General features: G+C 47.7%; 1 protein-coding gene and 1 long non-coding RNA gene across 3 annotated transcripts in view; both read left to right on the forward strand.

Annotated features, from left to right (window-relative positions):
* Window positions 1-8297, forward strand: part of LOC110401314 — a 32760-nt gene extending 24463 nt beyond the window's left edge. Inside the window, exons 2-3 of the long non-coding RNA XR_002440326.1 lie at window positions 5616-5764; window positions 7795-8297. This is a non-coding gene — a long non-coding RNA (uncharacterized LOC110401314). The remainder of the gene's footprint in view (window positions 1-5615; window positions 5765-7794) is intronic.
* PTGFRN (prostaglandin F2 receptor inhibitor) overlaps window positions 17271-19289 on the forward strand; it is a 65227-nt gene continuing 63208 nt past the window's right edge. For both annotated transcript variants that reach the window (XM_021402281.1, XM_021402289.1), the window contains exon 1: window positions 17271-17489. In XM_021402281.1, the coding sequence (XP_021257956.1) occupies window positions 17423-17489 (67 nt within the window). In that variant the 5' untranslated portion in view covers window positions 17271-17422. The remainder of the gene's footprint in view (window positions 17490-19289) is intronic.

A 19289-nucleotide genomic window follows, 5' to 3' on the forward strand; every position in this document is an offset into this window, starting at 1 on the left:
GGCATGACCTCGCATTTTGTACTATTAAATTTGATTCCATCTCTATTGCTTCTGTCCCTTTTTCGTAGGAAAACTGCTCTGATTAGTCACCGTATAATGCCTCAGAGACCTAAAGACATATTCACTATATTTTTATTTTTAGAAACCATTTGCTGTTTCAGTATTTTCATTCAGTGAATGATGCTGATGTCTCTCTGTATTACCACATCTTTCTAACAGGAACTCTGGGCTGATGTGGAGAAAGGCAGGGGAAAATTGCCTCCTGGATGAGGTATATGGCAAGAGCAGGTACATTTCCAAATTGTCTCAAGGAAATAATTTTTTAAGTTCTTTGTCACTCTGTTGCTTGAAGTGACCAGGCACGGTGTCCAATCAACAGAAAAACAGCAAAGTGCAGGTGCAAAAATGTTCTGTTTTATCCAACTATTTTTTCCAAAGCAATCCATCCTTGCTGTGTCTGAATTTACTGCATCTTGCTGCCAGAGCACACACCTCATCTTCAGCATTGTCACAGTGATGGCTTCCAGCACTTTTGGTTTTTAACCATCAGAACTATTTTATGACGTTCAAAGTACTTCAGAAACAACCGCCTTTATTGCTTAATTATTATGCTCGATTAACGCGGCAGTGGGCAGCTTATGAAGCTATGCGATGGTGATGAGAATTCATTTATTTTGACCTCCAATCTCTCAGTTACACAGAACTGCTTTACCCAGAGAAAGCCTGATGCAGCACAGAACAGCCCCCTGACCCTAAGATACCATAGGAACCTCTGAGGCTCCACGCTGCCCACCAGAGAGAGGCCTGGACCAACAGACAAAGAGACAGAGAGCTTGGTTTTGGGCATGTGCTTTGTAAGGAGGCACATTTGGAGAGACCCATGCTGAAGAAGATCGCCACTGTGAGAGACAGACTGTTCTACAGACAAACATATTGCAGGAACTGGCTGGGAATAGGTGCACAAAACAGTGCTGCAGGATTTTATTTCCCATCTTAGAGTCATGTGGCTTGCATTGGTTAGGTCTTTCCCAGGGCTGGGAGCTCTTTACAGGACTGCTCCTTTGCAGCTGTCTGAGCAGCATCCAAAAACATGGCACTTCCCTCCTAGAGGGGACTTCTGCAAAGTCCATCTCTGCAAATGCGTATTGAGGTTAGTTGGGCTGCTCATAAGCCAGACAAAGCCACTGCATGTAGGGAGCTGTATGACTGCCATGGTGTTAAAATTCAAGCTGGTTTCAATTTGTTCTCACTTGTGCAACTGGGACACATGTCAGAGGCACGTAACATCTCATCCTGGTGGTCTCCAGATGGACAAAATGTGGTCCCCCAGGAAAGGGGTTTCCATGTTGCCCTCTGCATGTGAGCTGAGGGTGTCCTCTGTGTCAGGATACAGTGGGAGGGCCCTCGCCCTGTGCCTGCAGTAACTCTGTGGCCTCCTGCCCTCACTCAGAGTAGGATCTCCGTGCACGCTCTGTGCATTGCGGGTTTCTGGCAGCAGAGGCTGCGCTTCCTGCCTTGTCCAGGCCTGCTAACAAGGCGCCTCTGACACCTGACAGGGCCTGCCTACTGAGATGTGGAAGGAAACAGAGGGAGAGGGAAAGCAAAGCATCGTTTTGGGAGCAGGAGAACTTCTGAAACATTAATCTGGCAAATAACTCCCTGCCAGCTGAATTTCACTAAACCACTGATCTGAATCATGTCACAGATGGTATCGTCTTCCAAAGTGTTAGCAAAACACAGGGCTCAACCTTCAGTGGCCGTGCATCGCTATTTCTGATCCAGCACAACTGCACGCCTGGAAAAGACAGAGCTTGTAATAACGGCAGCTCAGGAAAGAAAAAAAACAACAACACATCAGTTTGAAATTGGAATAGCTGGTTTGCAGAAGGAGAATTGCCCTTTTTGCTCAATGCAGCAGTGAAGATGGGCTCGCAAGATAAAGAGCAGCACATGCTCTGATAGACTGTGAGATCTGCTGTGATGCCCTTTAATAAGTGTAAAATCCCAACCGGCATTTCTAGGTGTGAGGCAAAAGTGCTAGGTGTGGTAAAGTAGAATTGGTCATGTCGCAAGCAGAGAGAGGAGGAAGAGATGGCATGCCAACTGGGAGCCTCTGTCTGTGCTATTTCATGCCTGCAGGAAGAACTGAAGTTTGAAACATTGTTTTAAATATTGAAACCAAGGCTACCTGTTGCAGGGTTTGATAAATGGTAGTGTTCTGAGGCACATGATCTCTGCTACTAGAAGCTACACCTGTATTATCTCACCCTGAGGTCTTTTTGGCACCTGAATTTAGGTACATGTCCTGGCTGCATCCACTGTCACAGTGAGAAGTGACCAACACTGCCCACCTGGCTACACACCTGGTGTCCATGCAGGAGGACACTCAGGCTCACCCGGTGAGAGCTGTGGTTGCTCCAGGTGGGCAGCACCCTGCCTGGAGCTGTAGCACACAATGCACTCTCCCAGCAGCTCTGCAGTGCCAGTACCTCTCCCGGGGAGCCTACATCTGGCGGCCCCATCTTAGCTTAGGGGCAGCCAAGACAGGATTTCCATCAGCCTATTGTCTCAAGAAGGGACTGCCTCCCAAGGATGCCCACACCTGTTGCCAGGCACTGCCCTGATGCCTGGGTCAGCCTCCTGCTCTGGAGTCACCTCTGAGAAGCCTTTACAGAAGGCAGCTTTTGGATATCTTTTATATGCATGCCCCGGCACCAAGATATTAAAAGAAACAATGAGAAAGCAAGGAGTCCATGAGATGAAGGATATTGAACACATCCTTCAACCAGGCATTTGCAGGTACCCGCTGCTCCTGTTCCCCAGCACCTGTCTTAAAATCCCAGGGTGAAGATCTCTGCAATGATGGAGGTTGGTGAGAGCCCTGCTCTGACCCTCTAGGTCCCTTGTCAGCCCAGAGTATCAGGCCGCCTCTTCCAATCTGCGGTGAGCTGGTGGTAAAAATGCAGGAGCTGCTGTAAGAACTCCAGCATTATAATTGTGCAACAGAAGGACCTGAGAGGGAATTAATACGGCCAAAGTAACCAGATTTGAATAGCGTGTAGTACAAAAGGCTGAAGAATCTACTAGCCGGAGGCAAGACCTCTCACAGAAGATGTCAGCCCAGGCAGTTAAAGTCAGGCAGCCTCGGAAGGAACTGAGTATAATGGCAACCTGCATTATAGACGCTGCTACTACCTATCATGTAACGAGATTTCATAAAGAAAAGCCCATCTCAGTGGTTTCCAGGAGGATTACTTTAGCAGACAGCTGGGCACACGGGCTGATTAAACACAGATGCAATTTCAAACAACTGGAACAGCCTATCACAGTTTACTGCACCCAGGCAGTTCTAGCTAGAAAAGGTGGAGCAGATGCATCAGATCCTTTTCTTTAACTTGTCCCTGAATATATACATGCTGTGAGAAGACTAACGACTGAGTCCCTGCACTGAATGTTTTGCAGTGCATGTGTCCTGTCATGAGAACAGGTGCTCCGCTCAGCCCTCAGGGCATGGACAGCATCATGCAGCTTCTGCTGAGGGACACCAAGATGCAGGCTGCAGAGAGTTGTGATAGGGAAGAGCAGGATGATGGCATGTCCTCTTGTCTGGGAGACAGGAGGTGCCATCCTGGAGGAGGACCTGGAAGAAGGACTTGGTTGTGAGTTTGTCTGCACTCAGATCTGCACAGGGGGCAACTGAGATGCTTCATGGCTGGCCAGGGCCACCAGCACAGCCCCCTTGCTCCCAGCAGCACATTGCTGAGCTTGTCACACCTTTTCTATGGTTTCAAAATCAGCTGCCACCTGTTAATAAGCTGGATCTAAGGCTATTTACACTTGTGATTTGATCTGTGATTATCTGGTGAGTTGTCCAAAGCTGTAAGAACTGCCACAGAAAGAGATGGAGTGAAACCTTGCTGGCACAGAGCTTGCAGACGGGACACTTCTCAGACCACATTTTCCCACCAGGAAAGGTTTTGTCTGATCTCAACTTGGTATGGTTCCCACTACCCTTCCTCAAAACTCCACTACCTACTTGAGAAATGACACTGAGTCACAGTGGTAAGTGAAAAGAAAGGAACAGAGCAATTAAGGGATACCAAAGGCAGGGAAGATTTTGACTCCTTCCTTTGTGAATCTTTGGGATGCTGGGGCCGAGGCAAGGCTATGATTCCTTGCATCACCTAACACCCCACAGACACTGGCAGGCTCACAGCACAGACTAAATGGATGTTCTTGCGACTGGTGTTTTTATCATCAGCAGCCTTACTAACCAAGCAAATGATAGAAAAATGCATCATCCAAGGAACCGTGTCCACCCTCTGTTGCTACACAATATGGCTTTAATTATCCTCAAAGGATCTAATGACAAATTAGGGACTAGTCAGTGTCTTTTGAAGTCAACAAAAAGATTCCTGTTGACTTGAGTGGGCTTTGGCTGAGAACCATAAACTGCAGGGGGATGTCTGAACTGCTGCGATTCCACACACTGGCCTCTGTGAAGGGGTGACTTTGCTCACTGGGAAGCCTCTGGTGCTGGAGCCATCAGAACTGAGCACCCATGGTTTCCAAAATCAGCATAGATTTATCAAACCCTTCATGCTGTGGTGTTCACCTTCACTCCTGATCTGCAGAGGTGTTGCATGCCCATCTACAGCTCCCACCGTTTACCCATACACCATCCCACAATCTGAGCACTAGCTAAGAGTCTGGCCTCTTGTTTTATATTTCCCCCAATACTTGTTTTAGAATAAATGTCAGTCCATGCTAATTTCTAAAACTGACTAAGCTATCAAATTAGACTCAATTAGGCTCTTTTCACTGCTTGCACATGCCTGGAAAAAAAAGCTTCAGTTGTTGGAGTTTAGCTGACAATGCTTTTGTGCAAGAAAGGAAAGGCTCCAGTAAGTCCTCTGTAACTGAAGCCATATGGGATTAAGACTTGTTGAACCAATAATGAAACATGCCTGTGTCACAGAGCAATTTTGGTTCCAAGACATACAATGGACTGTTTGCAAAATCATGTTGCTGGTTAAAGCTACAGTTTTAAAATTGGCAAATAGTTTAGGGACTCAGCTCCTTAGGAGGATATGGCCTAGTTGATTGCTTGGGAAAGTTTTTAAAAAGCCCAAATCAGCCTGAGGTTCTCTATTGACTTGTTTTCATAACACATCTAACAGCTGTGCAATGGTAAATGTTTGCCAGCCAGGCAAGTTGCTTAAGACATGTCAAGAGATAAGATTAAAAATGATTTTAACTTCCTAATTCTCCATCCACCCTTCCCAACACACACACGGTAGTGGCACTGAGAAGCAAGTGAATTACTAATGCAGATTAAGTTGTCCTTCGAGGAGCTACTGCAATTAATCACCCAGTAACCCCTGAACAAAGAAGTATTTCCATGACACATCAGTGTTTCCAGATTTGGAGAGGGCTTGATAAGTGCTTAACCGAACTCTCACAGTGAGAGAAAAAAAGCGTGTCACCTCTGGAGGAGGGCATGGAATAGACCAAGGGGAAAATAACTTCCATGTCCTGCCTGCTGGATAAGTAACCTGCATGAACAAGAGTAGCTTTTATTTTTACTTGTTTGTTTTTTATCTTGTTTCATTTAGGTGTCTGGCAGTGAAGAAGGAGGTTGGAGGAAGTCAGAATTGTTTCAGCCTCTTGAAGCTTTCTGGTGACTGGAAGCCTCTTCACTTCCACATAGCATCTTTCATCACTGCTCATAGCCACCTGATGTTCATATATATTACAATATGAGGTATTCTGCTTTTTTTTATTTTTAATTCTTAGTCTCAGTGTTGCGTGGAAAACAGAAAGTAGTATTTTGTGATCCTCAAAGAGCTCTGGTAATTCTTGTCAAAAACTTGAGCTTTTCTGAAGTTCTTTTCTTGATAGCACTGGACTAGATCAACTTTGAGAATATTCACCTCAGAACTTTTTGGCCCTGAGTATGACACAAAAGGCCCTGCCCAGCAGGGTGGATAGATGGATGCCTGCAGCACTGCTGTGCATCCTGACCAGGAGGAGACCCAAGGGGGCTTCAGTCCTGGCAGCTCCAGTATCCTCCTGGGGGCTGCAGGAGCAGATGCTCCATTTATCCTAGGCTTTCCCTCTTTCCTCTCTGATTCTGTCTCAAGTAATTAAGGACTGAAAGGTTGCATTAAGTGCCGCCTCGGGAATCGTATTTTACTGCAGACAGTGTTCCCGTTATCAGTTATTGTATTATAAAGGACCTAAAAATCCAATATGATCCCTGCTCCGAGAGGTTTAGTATCAAAATGCATTAAGCGTAGAGACAGGTAAGAGGATACTTTGATTATGGTGCAATGTGGCTCTGGAAATTTAGGTGACCTGAGCCAGCATGCATTGGAAAGAGGCAGGCGATGGTGGGAAATCACTCAAATCATGGTTCAACGCCTCCAGTGCAAAATCTGGCTCACATAGAAAGGCAGTGGAAACACCACAAGGGACAAAACTGAGAAGGACATTTTATAATTTGTTGCTAACCAAAACAGGTGAAGTCATCTGCAGTTGCATGGGAACCTGCCCGTTACAGCATTAGATATCAACTTCCCAGTGTGGATTTTCCATCATAATTCACCACTTAGGCAAGAAAAACAACAACAACAACAACAACAAAACCAACCAAAACAAACCCACAAAACCAAAACAACAACAAAAAAAGAAGAGTAAAAACAAGAGAGTTCAACGCCTCATAATAAGCTCTCTCTGCTGTGGCAGCAGCTGCAGTTTCTCCTCTCAGATTTCTCTTCTGTTATTACTCAGAAAGAATCAGCAGCTGCTTAGGATGTAATCCAGAAAGATTCATTGAGAGGTTCCTGGAGGTTTTTCAGATAGTGATCGGACAGAAGTAACGTCTTTAAGGAAGGCACTGCCTCTCATAAATTAGTGGCTTCTGATAACTCAGCTCTCTGAAAGGAAACAACAGTAGGAGGAATCAAGAAATAACACGTCCAGGTGGTAGGAGATGAGTATGTTTTTATTGTCACGGAGGGGACGTGGGAACCACGTAAGTAACTTCAACAACTGTTGTTGCAGCTCTCTGAAAGCTTGTGCTCAACCACACTGCTGTCCAAGAGGGTGTATCTGGAGGCAACATCCATAAGGCATCATCTGAAGGAGAAACTGCAGCACAAGCTCCTGTAGAGCCCTCAGGACACATCCATGGTGGAGCCATTTTGGTGCTGTCTGTGCTTCATGGTTGTGTCCTGGGTAAAAACCTGGGTAGAAGCCATTGGGTCCGTGATGTCTGGTACTCCCCAAGGCAGTCTACTGGAGCGCACAGGCTCTGAGGAATGTGGAAAAGATAACTGGAGGGTAATAGAGAGGCTTATTTCTATGGAAAAATCCTATCTCTTTCCTTTTATTGAAGTCAGTTCATGATCATCTATATAAAAGAAAGCTGTGTTCTGAGAACACACACGCATTTACATACGGCTGGTGTTCTCTTGCAAACTATTTGAATAAAAATAAAAGAAAAATGAAAATAGGAGTTTTCACTCAAGGGAAAAGTTAATGAACTCACTTCTCTTTCTTTCACTCCCTGATTAAATATTATGTTACCATTTTGTCTTTGTGCGTGAAGAGTAAAACCCTGCTCTGTATTTTGCCAGCTTCATTCATGAAGCTTTGTATTATTTTTACTGCACTAAAAAATTAAAAATGAATCTCACCACGTGAGAGGCAGAATGGAGAAGAGCAGTAATTCCCAGCAGTGTGGAAGGAGAAAGTGAAAGATGAGACATCTTCTTTTGTTTCTTTGAATAGGCATGAGCTGTGCTCCAGCACGCGCTGACAGGAATAGTCCGAGAAAACTGGCTACAGAAGCTCAGAGATACAGAAGGCATTACCTGCCATGTAAGGTATCTGTGTGACCTTCCTTTCTGAAGAGTGTTTTTTTCTTCATCATTCATTATTTCTGAGAGCCTGTGGGCTCAGCAGCAAATTGCAGTGATGTTTTAGGTTTGACTGCTTGAATGTTCTGATTTTCAGTTTTAGCTGCTAAGGAGGATTTCAGCAGATTTTCAGCTAGGCTAGCTGAGCATCACTGAACTTCTCTTCTGCAGTGGTCAGGCAGCTTAGCTGAGCTGGTGTTACGTGTTGCCCAACCTTCTTTCAGGTGTGAAGCTTTGCCAACATCCACAGAAGTAAGTGCAAACTTGTATGCCAGAGGATGGCTCCAGAAATGGCCTGGCATTTCATTAACACAACAGAAGGCTATTGCCGTGGATTTGCTGGTTCTCTGGATATACAAAAATTGCTAGAAGCCTCTCTGAGGCACCACCAGAAAACTAGCTCTGTGTGAAACCATCTTCATGGGGGAAGTCTGTCAGCTGCTCAGTATGGCTTTTTTTCAAATTTTCTTGAGAATGAACATTGTTGCCTTTAATCTACAACTGGATGTAGGGTTTAATAGAGGCTTAATGCCTGAATGGCTTGCAGTCTTGTTCAGTCAGCTGTTGAGAAGTAAGTAGGAGTAACAGGGAATCGCAGAGGAGACGGCCACGTGCAAACCTTGTAAAACACTGTTTTGGGGGTGTGAGTATGTGTAAATTCTTGGAAACAAAAGCAAACAAACGTGAAAATGAGAATGGAGAAAGTAGTTTTAGCACTTAGAAGTGAACTCCTCCATCCATGGATTTCATCTGTGCTGCTGCTACTTGCCCATTTTGGTGCATAGTAGGAACAATTCTTCTAGCTGCCAATCAACCATTTTCTTTTCGATAATTATTCACATTGCTGTAGAAATGGAAATTATCCCCATTTTCTTACTTTCCAGTGGAAAACTGTAGTTGCAGCTGCTCCCTCCCCCCTGTTTGGAAGTTTTACACGCTAAGAGTCATCAGCCAGCCTTGCCTTAAATCAAATCTTCCCATGCAGCCTGGATGCAAATCTAGCAAGCACAGCAGCTGCCTATTCTCAGCAAGGAGAAAAGCAACACATTTCTTCAGCCACTGGCTAGGGAATTCCTGCTCAAAGAAGAGGGCTATGCCTTGTCTGATGCCTTTATAAAGTTATAGGAGACAGTTTCCTGCGGGCTTTCACAGATAGTGCTAATCATCTTAAACTGAAACAGGGCTTCCAAAAACAGCATGTAAATCCCCATAACACACCTTCAATTTCTGTCTCCAAGGCTACCCAGCTGCCCTGATCCTCCGTGACAGGCTGGAAATGCTGTGATGCTTCCATTTGCGCTACTCCTTCCCCACTTTTCAAGCCCTCTCTACTCCCAGACCTCTCCATGAGCAGAAGTCCCACTAGCTCTTTGCTCGCCTTGCTCGCAGGGGACAAGTCCCCACAGCATTGCTGCCTCATGCTGCGTGATGAGCAATGAGACATCTGTGTGGCAGGGGATACAAGGCTCTCTGCTGTCCTGCAGCTGAGTGGAACTGAGATCCACAGGGGCACAGGAAGAACTGGAGCCCCTACATGGTTCTGCCCTACCCAGTTGTGCTCACCCATCTGCACAAAGACTGGGTCTAAAGGGCTCTTCAAAACCATGTTAATAGCATTTTTCATGCTGCTTTTACTGAACCTCCTCATTCTGCTCTAAGCCAGGCAGTTCATGAATAGCAGCTATTCCCCAGTCAGGGAAGTGCATTTTGGGGGACACGGTATATGTAACCTCATTGGAGATTTTTCAGTGATTTTACATGCAGATACTGCCTTCTCACAGCAAGTCAAATTCTGCCCTCTCCTGAAGTCTCTTGGGTCTAAATTAGTGAGACTTTATATATATCGTGATTTGAATCTGGATGTGCTTCCTTGCTTGTGATCCCTGTGGTCACAGAGTAGGCAAGGAGACTTTGTGCTGTAGTTTACCTTGCCATAAGTGGGCTTTTTTGGTCATCCTGGTGAATCACATGATCAGCAGGCACATTCCATGTGTTGCCAATGTGGGAGCACATTCTGCAGGATGCAGGGTTTGCAACGGCACAGATGTGTGGGGCAGCGTCCCAGCAGCATGCAGAATTCCCCAGCTAATGGTTCATCTCACATCTTCTCTGAGAAGATAGCACCTGAGGTCCCTCCCGAAACATTCCCCAGGACTCACAGGAGTGCTGGATGAGCTGATGAGGCTTTTGTGCTGCAGACACCCCCAAAGCACTGCAGAGTCAAGAGAATGATGCCAGACTAGAATCAATGAGGCCTTATGCGGGCACTCAAGAATAACAAGCCAACCAGTGGATTTGCAGACAGACTGTAACAGCTTGTTATCTGATGTCCCCTGGGCACAAACACTGAGACATCTGCAGTTTTTGACCCGTTTTTTTCCTCTGCTGGCTCAATAGCTAGTTAGCCAGTCATCCAAAGTGGAAACAGAACAGAGGGAAGAAGAGAACGCATGCCAGTAAGCAGGAGAAGCTGAAATATTGGGATGCCAAAAGGACTGGAAATAAAATAAGAACATAGGTTTCTTTGCTCTCCTTTATTTTTTGTGCATCAAGCTCTCTGAGTTTGTTTCTGGAACTCTGTTGAAAGCTTGCTAGTTGTCACTGAACTCTTATGTTGGTTTTATTTTGCATGTATTTTGCATCTCCAATCTCTTTGTTTGCCATTGCAAGTTAAAAATGAACCTGAACAACACACACTGGGACTTCATTGGTTGTCTCTGGTCCTTATAGTCTCCTCCCATCCCATCAGAGGCCAGGAGGAGCCCCAGAGCAAGCTGCTGGGTCTTTTGAAAAGAGATCCTTGGAGCACAGCAACTGTGCCAGCTAACACTGTATTTCCCTGCTTCCAGGCTCTTGTTACTAAAGAGCGTGCCCAGATTGTATGAAGGGGTCATGAACACCAGCCCCAGCCTAATCTTCTAATTAACTCCTGTTAATGTAAGTGCACTCGAGAAGATTCTTTTAGCCACGCTGCTCAAGAAATTAGAAGCCCTCTCTCAAACAGATAGAGTGTTTCTTCTTTTGTAGTTCAGCACAACAACAACACCGTCTTGCTGCATGAGAAGGATTTGCCTCTTCCTGTGGTGCTCATTTCTCATTCCTGGATTACAGTTTATTTTAAGTCAACTCAGGATAATAGGGGATGGTTCAGTGTATATTATCTGCAGAATTTTAGCCTTGCATAGGCAGAGGCCTTCTGGCTTCTTGGTTCTGCAATTTCCATGCCTTGGAAAAGCCTGAAGTAAAGATTGGAGTGTGCACCTTGCAACGATACGTGAGGCTCTGGGACCTACCAGAGAAACATGCTGCTGCTGCTGCTGCTTCTCTTTTAACCTGACGCAGCCTCATCGCATGGATGCCCCACTCATTGCAGTCAAGGTTAGAAAGGGATTTGAGCCTCTTTCTGATGCGGAAAAAGTAGTCCCACAGGTAGAAACACAAAGAACAGCTGAGCTCAGACTGACCTTAGGATAAAAACAAAGCAAGTTCCCAAAATGGAGTGTAGCTGGACTGCAACAAGAGAGTGAATGTGGAGCAGGATGAGAATTGTACCTGCCTTTGTTATAAGCAGAGGCTCTGCCACCCTCCCGACATCAATTTTGCCCAGGAGAATCCATCTAAAAACAAACAAATACCAACAGAAATGCTTCTATTGTTTTCTTTCTCTGTTGGTAATGAAAACTATTCCTTTAAAAAAGAGCAATATCCTCCCCTATGATTTTTGCAGTCACAACACAGAAATGGAGAAAACCTGAAAGCACAATCGACTCCTTTTGATTCTTCCTATTTCAAGAGAGAAGACATGCCAGCGGGAAAGAGAACAGAAATCATGCTGAGTAAATCTGGAATTTAAACTGCCACCAATGATCAACAGCAACCATCCAAATATTTATTTCTTCTTCTGCAGTTTATTTCTGTTTAAGCTGCTCAGCAGATCTTTAATTTGATATTCAGTCACCATTACATAAAAACATGTACCTTTTAGGTCGTTTCTTTAATTATTCACTTCTGCAGGAATCCAGAAGGCAAGATTTGGGGGATAATTTAGTCATACACTGCTTTAGCATGCAGCTTCTCTTCCAAAATTCACTGGTTGGTGATCTCCACTTGATACTAGAGATCAAGTCCTCCTTGCACTGAACTCGACAAGAAAATGTCCAATAGTTTGAGCAGGGTGTTGGTTTTATCCCTACTGCACATGCCATGGCAGAGCTGCCACAACATCTAACGTCAGATCTCTAATACCTATACAGTGCTTTGAAATACAGCTCATGTAAGGGATACAGACACAGTTTCAAGCAAGAAGCAAGGGAGGGGCTGCAGCCCTGTTGCTGGAGGCGTACAAGTAAGGCATGAAGCAGGGAGTCATCTCCCTTACTGCCTAGCAGGCTGGATAACTTTCTGTGTGTGGTTTGCTTGTGTGGCATCAGTGACACGATGTGCAACCTGCAGCCACTCACAGGTCTCCGCCACCTGCCTGCTTGCCAGTTATCATGGCTGCAACATGCAGACCACCATAAATGTTTCTGCAGGCAAGCTTCTAAGGTCAGGCTGCTAAACCTCCATATACGCACTGAAATATCATGATACATGGTTTTGTGTTATTTTTTTTTCTCCTCTCCTCATGTGTTTAGTGCTTTAAAATTCCATCCAGTTCAACAAGAGCTCAGCATGTAATATAAAGCAGCTGTTTATGGGTGCTTAAGTACAGAGTTAAGAACCAAACTTCAGGCAGCCAGATTTGAAAAGTGTAGTCAGTCCTTAAATGATGTGCTCTGCTGAAAGGAGTCTACTCTAAAAATGCTCATGAAGTGTGAGGGTTTATGATGTAAAGGAACCTGTAGCAAGCAGTGTGTGTGCTTCCTACTTTTCCTAGGTTTCATTATGCCTTCCTGCCTCACAGAACAGCTGTAACATTAAACCCATTGAAATCTGTAAAGTGCTTAGAGATCCACTGAAGGGAGGCAGGACAGAAGTAAAAGGTACTCAATTTTCATTGCTTTTTATCAGGCAAGAGACTTTCCAGAATGTCTTTGTAACAAATAAGAATAAATAGCTGCAAATGTAAAATCTATCCTGCGCTCACTAATAGGTATCTTTCGGGCAGTGGTTAAGGAGAATCTCTATTTAAGAACAGCGTAGATTTGAAGATTTGAATTCATATTTCAATACCTTTCCGAGGGCCATGGCTTTATGCACTTCACTAGTGCACGAATACTATCCAGGTCTACTGGCATTTGAGTAATAGTGGCAAATAGTTTGTTTGATTGTTTTCTCCTGTCAAATTTATATTAATTTTCAAATAAATCACTCACAAATGTTTTTTTTTTTTCCTCGTGACTTGGTTACTTCAATAGCCAGCTGAATAATATTCATAAAATAAATAAATTATTTTTTTTCCCATCAATCTGCATTTTTTAATTCACAAGTACTTTTTACACAAGGCAGTCAGCTCTAGCCAGGACAAACCAAGGTAATTTCCTGCTCTTTTGATCAAACGCCAGTAGGACTTTATCTTGGACAGCTCAATAGACACAGGTTTTAATGCATAATACATAATGGGTAAGCTGAGTTTTTCACAGTTTTTTGAGAGCTCTCTGCTTTTGCCCATATTTCTGTTCAGCTACCGAGAGAGGCATGACAAGGGGCATATATTTTCTGTCCAGGTACGCTCAGAAGCATTCCACCAGCCTGACCGTACAGCTCAGAGGCTGCCAGGCTCACACCAGCCGCAGACTCTTGGCTGGAACATGCCAGCTGGTTTGTAGAGCAAGGCGAGAGTTAATGAGGGTTGAAGATGAGTATTGTGCCCACTCCAACATCTCAGGCAAACCTCGAGCAGAACGAAATCAAGAGACATGAAGTTTGGTGAGCACATGGGGATAATGTCCCTAGCTCACGAGGAAAGGATCTTTAATGAGTAGCCATGACACAAGGCGGCACACCTACATGTAGGTGTCTCCAGGACAACCTTTACACTGTGGCTCCCTTTCCCTGGGGCTCTCATGAGAGTAAGAGCTTGGAAGCAGCTGACGATCTCCTTCCTGCCCTCAGTGTATGTGTACTGCTGACAGAGCAGCTGAGCATGGCCCTATCCTCCTGCCTAGCCCTCTCTTTGTTGTGGAGAGCTTATGGCTGCCACACAACAGCCCTCAGGCAATGGGACCACAAGATTTCTCCATTGCTTAGAGCTTGCAGCCAGCGATCTGCACGGGAGCAGCGCTTCTGCATTCCCTGCCCTGAGCAGGGTGCGGGGCCTTGTCTGGGTAGGCCCTTCTTTTGTCAGAGATGCATGGAGCTCTTGAATTCTGCACCCCTTGCATCCCACACTCCCTGTGGGCACTCATCTCACCTCTGCTGCTCAGGAACAAGGTGAGGAACACAACTTGTTCATCCATGTTCGTCAACAGGGAGGCTTTGCAAAGCCTGGTAAGTATGTGCTGGAGGAGTGATGCAAGCAGGGAGGGTTTGCAGGTGGCTTTCTTGAGAATCAGCATGTGCTCATGTTTATGCACATACGTGTGTATATTGTTTCATGTAACCATCCAATTGTGATCCTTCCCCGAGAGTCTGCTGGCTAATCTAGTTACCCCAAAATGAGAGACGCCTTCAGCCCATGCATTATGCAGCAATCTAGGTATGAAGAAATGTAGGGAAACATTCCTGCAGTATCATCAAGAAGTGAAATATATGTGGTATCTACGCAACAACAGCAATGCTAAATGCTGAAAGTCAAACTGGATGCCTTCCTGAGAAACAAACAACTGACCACATATTTACTCTGCATGTCATAAATAAACATGGGGAGAGCACAAAAACAGAGGAAGATATTTGTCTCGACTTTATGCTCAGAGAAAGCTTTCGACTCAGTCTGGCTCCCATTGCTGAACTATACAAAATGGAATTGGCAAGGGGAAAAAATGACATAATCACATACATGCAACAATCCATTTGAAAGTAGGGCACACAAAAAAGGAAGAAAGCCGGCTTTGAAGGAGAAGGTGGACTGACGCTGTGGTCAGCTCCAGCTCTCTTCTTTCTGGCCTCTGCACCAGCGATTTATCAGCCTCAGAGAAATGGTTCTCAAATCGAATGGAGGATCTCAAACATCTGCCAAAATTGTCACAACTTTTCAAAATACTCTTTAACACTCCATGTTGCAAGGTCCTGTTTAGTGAGAAAGGAAGAACATCAGTGATACATGGCCAGATAAAGATGTTGTCTTGGAAAACAGAGGTGTGGGAAGAGGCCCGGGGATGAGCTCCACATGCTTTTTGTGTAGTGGAGCAGTTAATGACCTAATTTCATTTTTGGATATGTGAGAAGAGGGAAACCAAATAATGACAGAGAAATGATTTTTCTTCTGTGTGCAGCATGAGTACAGACCACAATGATATGGCATCCAGGGTCAGTGCCTGTGTGTCAACAAGCGCTTGGAAATGTGGGAGAATCCACAAAATGCAGCAGGGGCTGGAAACTGAAACATACAATGCAAGAAAGAAAACCTATTCAGCGTAGCAAGGAGAGGTGATAGGAGCACATGTTTGTAGACAAAGGCATAACTGGTTCTGATGTCTCGAAGTCAAAGTTAGACAAATTCAACCTTGAAAGAAGCAATTTTCTAGCAGCAAGAATAATTAAACACTGGAACAAATTAGTAGGTAGTGTAAGGCACTTGCCGTTCCTTGGAGCCTTTAAGACAAGATGTGCTGTCTCTCAAACAAACCTGCTTTGATCCAGCTGCTGAGAAAAGCTCTGTGGCTTGTGTGTACAGGTCAGATTAAGGGGTTACAGTGGCCCCTTCTGTTTTCAGATCTGCATGAGAAGGAAAAAGGTTTCTACTAAATGTGAATTAAAAAAGGGAACAGACACTTGTTGAAAACGCCACACCACAGCTCAGGAGAGCAGGAATTTACCTTTTCATCAGTGCCAGAAATATTGCAAAGCAGTAGTGATGCAGATGTCTGCATCTGGTGGTTACAGTGAATACCACGGGAACATCCAAATGGCATGACCAGAAGGAAAGGCTTTTCAGTGACACAATGGAAACTGCCAAGGGCACCTCTTGCAGAAATTTGCTGCTCTAGCCATTCAGCCCTGTAATGCAGGTCCTTGTCAGCAACCCTAACCCAGCAGGGGAATGTGGGGAGCACAGGGCAGGCAGGGAGCAGGGCTCCTGTCAGCAGTGCACTTGTGCATGCAATGAGCCACATCCATACATACCGGCCCGCATTGCTGCTGCCAGGCTGGAGGAGCACAGGAGGAGATATTTGGACTAGAGTTTGGTGAAGGATCAGTAGTTCAAATGGCATGATGAAAGTGGATGGGTAAAAGGGAGAGATCTCCTCTGTTTTCTGAATTTGATGCAAGGGACATGGCTTACAGACAGGAATGTTTTTCAGTGAAGAAGTTCAGAAGAAATGTATTTGAATGGTGGCAGAGTAGAGTGATAGAAGCAGGTGGCACGAACAAGCGGGCACAGAGGCATTGTTAACACAGACGAAGGCAGCCCTGTTTGGTTTAGGCATCGTGCTGGCAGCTGCAGCCCCGTTCTGAAGCCAGGATAACTTCGGCAGGACAGGGCTATGTGTTGCACACACATCTCGCCTGGTCTGGAGCTCAGGCAATCGTGGCCGGAGGGTGAAAGTTCTCTCAACCCATCCGAGGAGGTTCTGTCTCACTCCTACCAGGCAACGCCCTCCCTACGGTAAAGCGCGACAGAATGAATGACAAAGTCCGACCTAAAACGCAGCCTGATAACCATCCGCAGGTACACACACGGCACGCACTTCCTGCTGCCGGCAGCACCCAGCCCAGCTCCAGGCCCAGGCGTGAGAAGCCTGGGGAGAAGCCCGGGGAGAAGCCCGCAGCGGCCATGCTCTGGTGGGGGCAGAGGGCCGAGCGGCTCAAGGCCGAACACAGACGTGTCCCATGTGGTGAAACACGTGAGACGGACCTGGCTCCACCACACAGGCCCGAAGGAGCCGAGGAAGCGAATAGCGAAACGCACACAGAGGGAGCGCCCACGTTTAACACGGCGGAGGGAGCTGAAGCGGCAGTGCCCGGGGGTCAGGGTTAGGCAGCGCCATGGCGGCGCCAGCGCGGAGCGGGGCTCCGGGCAGCCCACAGCCGCCGCCCGCCCGGCCTCTCCCGCCACGTGCGCGGGGAGATGGGTAGCGGCGTCCCTCCGCGCAGCCCCGCTATCTGCGAGCGGACGGGCCGGGCTCTCCCCTCCCTTCTCGGCGGCGAGGGCCCGGGCGGGCCGGACCCGCACCTCCCCCGCTACCTGCGGGCGGGGGCGCGCGAGGGCGGGCGCTGGGGAAAGTTTGTCTCTGTGGTTGGCTGCGCGGCGCGGCGCGGCCGGTCGGGGCGGGCGGGCGGCTCCGAGCGCTCGCAGGGCAGCGGGAGGCGAGCGGCCGCCGGTCCCCGGGCGGAGGGAGGAGAGGCGAGCGTGTGCGGCGGCCGCCATCCGCCTCGCGAAGGGAGAGGCACCCGCCGGCATGGGGCAGCGCGGGGAGAGGGCGCCCTGCCCGCTCCCGCTCCTCCTGCTGCTGCTGCTGCTGCTCGGTGAGCCCGCGGGCGGCGGGAGGGGGCCGGGGCAGGGCTGCGCTCGGCCGCAGGTAGCGGGGAGGGCAGGGCAGGCCCGCTGGCGCCCGGCGGGAAAGGGGCCGGGGGGCGGCGGGGGCCGGGCGGCGCCGCCGAGCCGTGCTATCCTCCGGCGGGAGGCTGCCGCCTTGCCCGGGCCGCCCGCGGGCGTTAGCGGCCGGAGCTGCCCGCACGCCGCGGCTGGAGAAGTTTCGGGGGCGAGGGGGGGCCGCTGGGTACGGCCCGCCGGGAGCCGGGCCCCGCCGCACAGGTGCGAAGGGCTGGGGTCGGCGTGCGGGAATCCGGGCTGCGCGCGGGGACTGAGGCTGCGGGATCCTCGGAGCGGGAGCGGCGCAGCAGCTGGGCGGCGGTGCGTTTCTTTTTATTGGAATTCGAATTTTTTTGCTTCGTGAGGCAGCGTCGGGCTGCAGCGCTGTTGGGAGCGTTGGCGAGGCGGAGGTGAGTTGAGCAGGGAGGTGTCCAGGTGAGAACCGTGCCCGCTGCGGGGGCTGGGGGCCGGCGGGGAGGTGCCCTGCAGCCGAGCCCCGGTGGCGGGCAGCGAGCGGGAACCCCGCCGGGCTCGGGTCCGAGGGAGCGAGCTGCTAACAGTGTGCCCTCGCACCCCGCCCAGCAACGCTTTTCTTCGAGCAGAACAGTATTTGCTGACTTAGTTGGTGCTTGTACTTTTGACATCGCGATGACTAATTCTTTTCTATAACTGCCAGAGAGCGCTCTCCCCGTGGCCGGGCTGCGGGATCCTCCGCCGGCAGCGCTGCGGGGCAGAAAGCCAGCCTGCAGCTGGGCCGGGGTGTCGGTGTGGGAGAGCGGAGCCCTCTGCACACCGCTCTGCTTGGAGGTGTCAATGTGCCTTCTGCTGGTGGCTGGGGCTGGCCATCTCGGCGCTTCTCACAGCGCGGGCTGGGAAAAGGACTGACAAACAGGGGAGAACTGCCGTAGCGCTGTATAGAAACAGAAAGGGAATGATATTTCTCAAGTAGGACAGTCAGGAAGTCAGGGTCTCAGATAAAGTTCTCAAGATCGTGCAACAAAGAGAAAGAAAAAATTGAGAAAAGTGTCCTGTTTTTTTCCTTTTTAATTCCAGACAAAATCATCATAATAACTTAAAATGTGCATGTGGCTGGCCAAGCTGTGGTTCGTCTGAATGTTCTGAGTTGAGTTTTGGGGATTTTTTTTTTTTTAAATTACAGGATACTGTTAAAATTGAAAGTGCTGTTGTGTTCAGCGGGAAGAACCCTGAACTTCTCGGTGTGTGTATTTGGGGTGTGGATGTCTGCTGCTATAGGTACTTGGCAGCTCTGCAAGGTACTCCAACTGCTCAGAGATCGGTGTGTGAGAGGCTGGGGAGGTGCCCCTCCTCTCTGTGCTGAGAGGGATGCTGCTGCCAGCCTGCGCTTTCTAGCAGCTCTTTGATAAAGAGGAGAGTTGTCTCTTTCTTTCAACCAATGTGCTGCAAGTGTTGGTGCGTTTCTGTATAACCAAGGGGGCAGGAAGGAGTTGAGGTATGGAAGAGTGCATTGGCACACAGTGTCCAGGAAGGTGCTTCAGTCACCATCCCCAGGCGCATTTGAGAACAGTTTAGACGTAGCACTGAGGGATATGGTTGGTGGGCATGGTGCGAGTGGGTTGGTGGTTGGACTAGGTGACCTTAGTGGTCCTTCCAACCCTAATGATTCTACAGTCCCTTGTGTGTACTTAGACTTGATTGCTTCATTTGGATTTTTACAAAATAATGCAGCAAATGGCCGAAGTATTCAGCTGTGG

The sequence above is a fragment of the Numida meleagris genome, chromosome 1 (assembly GCF_002078875.1).
Source record: "Numida meleagris isolate 19003 breed g44 Domestic line chromosome 1, NumMel1.0, whole genome shotgun sequence".
NCBI lineage: Eukaryota > Metazoa > Chordata > Aves > Galliformes > Numididae > Numida > Numida meleagris.